The 2,715-nt window shown below is 52.1% G+C and overlaps 1 protein-coding gene across 23 annotated transcripts in view; it reads left to right on the plus strand.

Moving 5' to 3' along the window:
* Positions 1-2,715, plus strand: part of Pax (paxillin) — a 189,551-nt gene that overhangs the window by 96,732 nt on the left and 90,104 nt on the right. For 2 of the 23 annotated variants that reach the window (XM_070134367.1, XM_070134368.1), the window contains exon 1: positions 753-1,856. The exons of the other annotated variants lie outside the window; for them this stretch is intronic. In XM_070134367.1, coding sequence (XP_069990468.1) covers positions 1,793-1,856 — 64 coding nt within the window. In that variant the 5' untranslated portion in view covers positions 753-1,792. Of the gene's footprint in view, positions 1-752; positions 1,857-2,715 lie in introns of those variants that run through there. 23 annotated transcript variants of the gene reach the window in all.

Below are 2,715 nucleotides of genomic sequence, written 5' to 3' on the forward strand. Positions count from 1 at the left end.
GAAAGGAGGGAAGTGGGGAGGAAGAGAGAAAAAGAAATAAAAATAAAAAGAGAGAAAGAGAGAGGATGAAGGAATGATGGTAGGAGAGAAAGAGGGATTGAAAGGGTGAGCGAAGAAAAAGGAAGGGGGGGAGGGGGCGAGATAAGGGGATGGGGGAGGGCTGGCTGCGCGATAGGCCGTTGTTGTTTTCGTCGTAGGAGAGAGAGGAGGAGCGGAAAAGCGTCCGGTGTTGGTCATGAGGGAGCTGGTGGTTGGGAGGGGTTGGGGGGGGGGACGAGAAGAAGAATGATAACAACATGGGAATGGAGGAGGAGGAGGAGGAGGGGATGATGATGATGATGGTGATGGTGATAGTGATGATGGTGATGATGATTGTTATAATTATAGTTATAATTATATTAATAGTAATTATAATAATAATGATAATAATGATGATAATGATAATGATATTAATAATAATGATGATGATGATGATGATGATGATGATGATGATGATGATGATGAAGATGAGGAGAAAGAGGAGGAGGAGGAAGAAGAAGAAGAAGAAGAAGAAGAAGAAGAAGAAGAAGAAGAAGGGAAGAAGGAGGAGGAGGAGGAGGAGGAGGTGAGGAGGAGAAAGAGGAGAGAGGAGTGAGTGGAGGAGGAGGAGGAGGAGGAGGAGGAGGAGGAGGATAAAGATAATTCGAATAATGATAATAATGATAAAAATAATGATAATGACAATGATTATAACAATAATAATAATAGTGATGATGATGATATGACGATTTGTAACGAAAGGGGTGACGACGACAGGAAAAGAAAGCAGAGGAAATGGAGTGGAGGAGGAAAAGGAGGTGACGCACAAGGAGCTCCTCCAGGTGGCGGCTACTCCTTGACGCTCTCACTCCCGTCTTTCCCAACTCCCCCCCCCCCTCCACCAGTCCTCCTCATTCCCTCCCTGCCTCTCCCTCCTCCTCACGTAATTCCTTCAGCCTTCTCTTCTCTCCTTCCTCCGCATCCCATCCTTTTCTCTCGCTCCCCTCGTTTATCCTCTCCTCTCCCATGCCCCCCTGCCTGCTCTCCCTCCTTCTTCTTCTTCCCTCCTCCTATCCCCTATTCCGTTCTCCCTCACCTCTTTCCCTCCCATCCCCTCCTGCCCCTTCACCCTCCTTCCTTTCCTTCCCTCCCCCTATCCTCTATTCCGTTCTCCCTCACCACCTTCCCTGCCCCTATCCCTTTCTCCCCCTCCTCCCCTCCCTCCCCCTCCCCCCTCCTCCTCCTCCTCGCCGCGCGCCGCAGGACACTCAGGAGGAGCCCAGTGTTCACGAGGCCAGTGTCCGGTGCTCACGTCCCCTGTGGAGTTCACGGCCGCGCTGGAGAGTGAGAGGGACAATCGGGACCTTAAGGGGAAGAGAAGGAAGAGAGAGGAAGGAGGGAAGGAGGAAGAGAGTGCGATCGGGGAAAGGATACTCGGTCGAATCGCGGGAAAGGAATAGTTGGTGCGAATAATCCGATTTCTGGTGTTTATTTTTTTAAAGTGTGTGAAGCGACTTCGTTCAACAGAAAATAAGGAAGAGAAAGAGAGAGATAGAGAGGGAGAAGGAGACAAACAAACGTGCTTTCGGTCCTCGTGGTCGGGTGTGGAAACGAAGGAAAATTCTGATTACGGATTTCGATTCGGCTCACTGCCTCCTAAGGTTTCTTCTCGGACTCCCTTTCGTGCCTTTCTTTCGCGAATCGTTTATCTCCGTCTCTGTCTTCGCCTCCATCTCCGTCTCCTTGCAACGCGGCGACCGACCCGACGGCGGAGATGACGGAGCGGCAGAACAGCACGGGCTCCACGGTGTCCTTCGGGGCCGTGCAGGACACCATAGGTAATGGGGCGCTGTGCTTTCGGTTCCTGGGGGAGTAGGGGCGGGAGAGGGTCTGTCTGGGAGCGATGAGGACGGAGGGAAGGAGGAAGGGAGGGGGAAGGGGAAATGGAGGGAGGGGAGGGGAGGAGGAAGGGAGGAAGGAGGGGAAGATGGAGGGAGGGGAAGGGAAGAAGGAGGAAGGGAGGGGAGAGGAGAAGATATAGAGGGAGGGGGAGGGAAGGAGGAAGGGAGGGGGAAGGGGAAGATAGAGGGGGAGGGAGGGAAGGAGGAAGGGAGATGGGGAGGGTGGGAGAGAAGGAACGGGAAGAAGCAGGTTTTAGGATGGGTCTTTTGTGACCTGTCCTTGTCTTGTGTTCTGTTATTATTGTTATTCGTGTTTTTTTTAATTATTAGGGATTTGTTTCTCGGATTTGCGTTTTTACCTTTTTTATTGGTATACTTTACGTCTTTTGCTTGGTGTTCTTTTATTTCCTCGCTTTCAGTAATTCCTTCCGTCCTTTTCTTACTCTCTACAGTTTTCTCCCGAATCCTTATCTTCTTTTCCCATTCCCTTTCCCTCCCTTCACATTCACCTCCACCAATACCATCCACATCTTCCTTTGGGTTCTCTGCATTTGTCACCTCCTACTCTCTTCGCAATGACACGTTTGTGAAGGAGGAGACGAGGTGCAGACAGGAACGAGAGAGCAAGGAGGGGGGAGTGGAGAGGGAGGAAGGGGAGGAGGCTGGGGACTGGAAGGAGGGGGCAGGAGAGGGAGGAGGCGGAGGGGGTTGGGGACTAGGAGGAGGGGAGGAAGGGAGGAAGGGGAAGAGGGCGGGGGGGGGGGGGCCGTGCAGTGCCCGCGGGAGGGAAATTGCA

The sequence above is a fragment of the Penaeus vannamei genome, chromosome 19 (genome assembly GCF_042767895.1).
Source record: "Penaeus vannamei isolate JL-2024 chromosome 19, ASM4276789v1, whole genome shotgun sequence".
Lineage (NCBI taxonomy): Eukaryota > Metazoa > Arthropoda > Malacostraca > Decapoda > Penaeidae > Penaeus > Penaeus vannamei.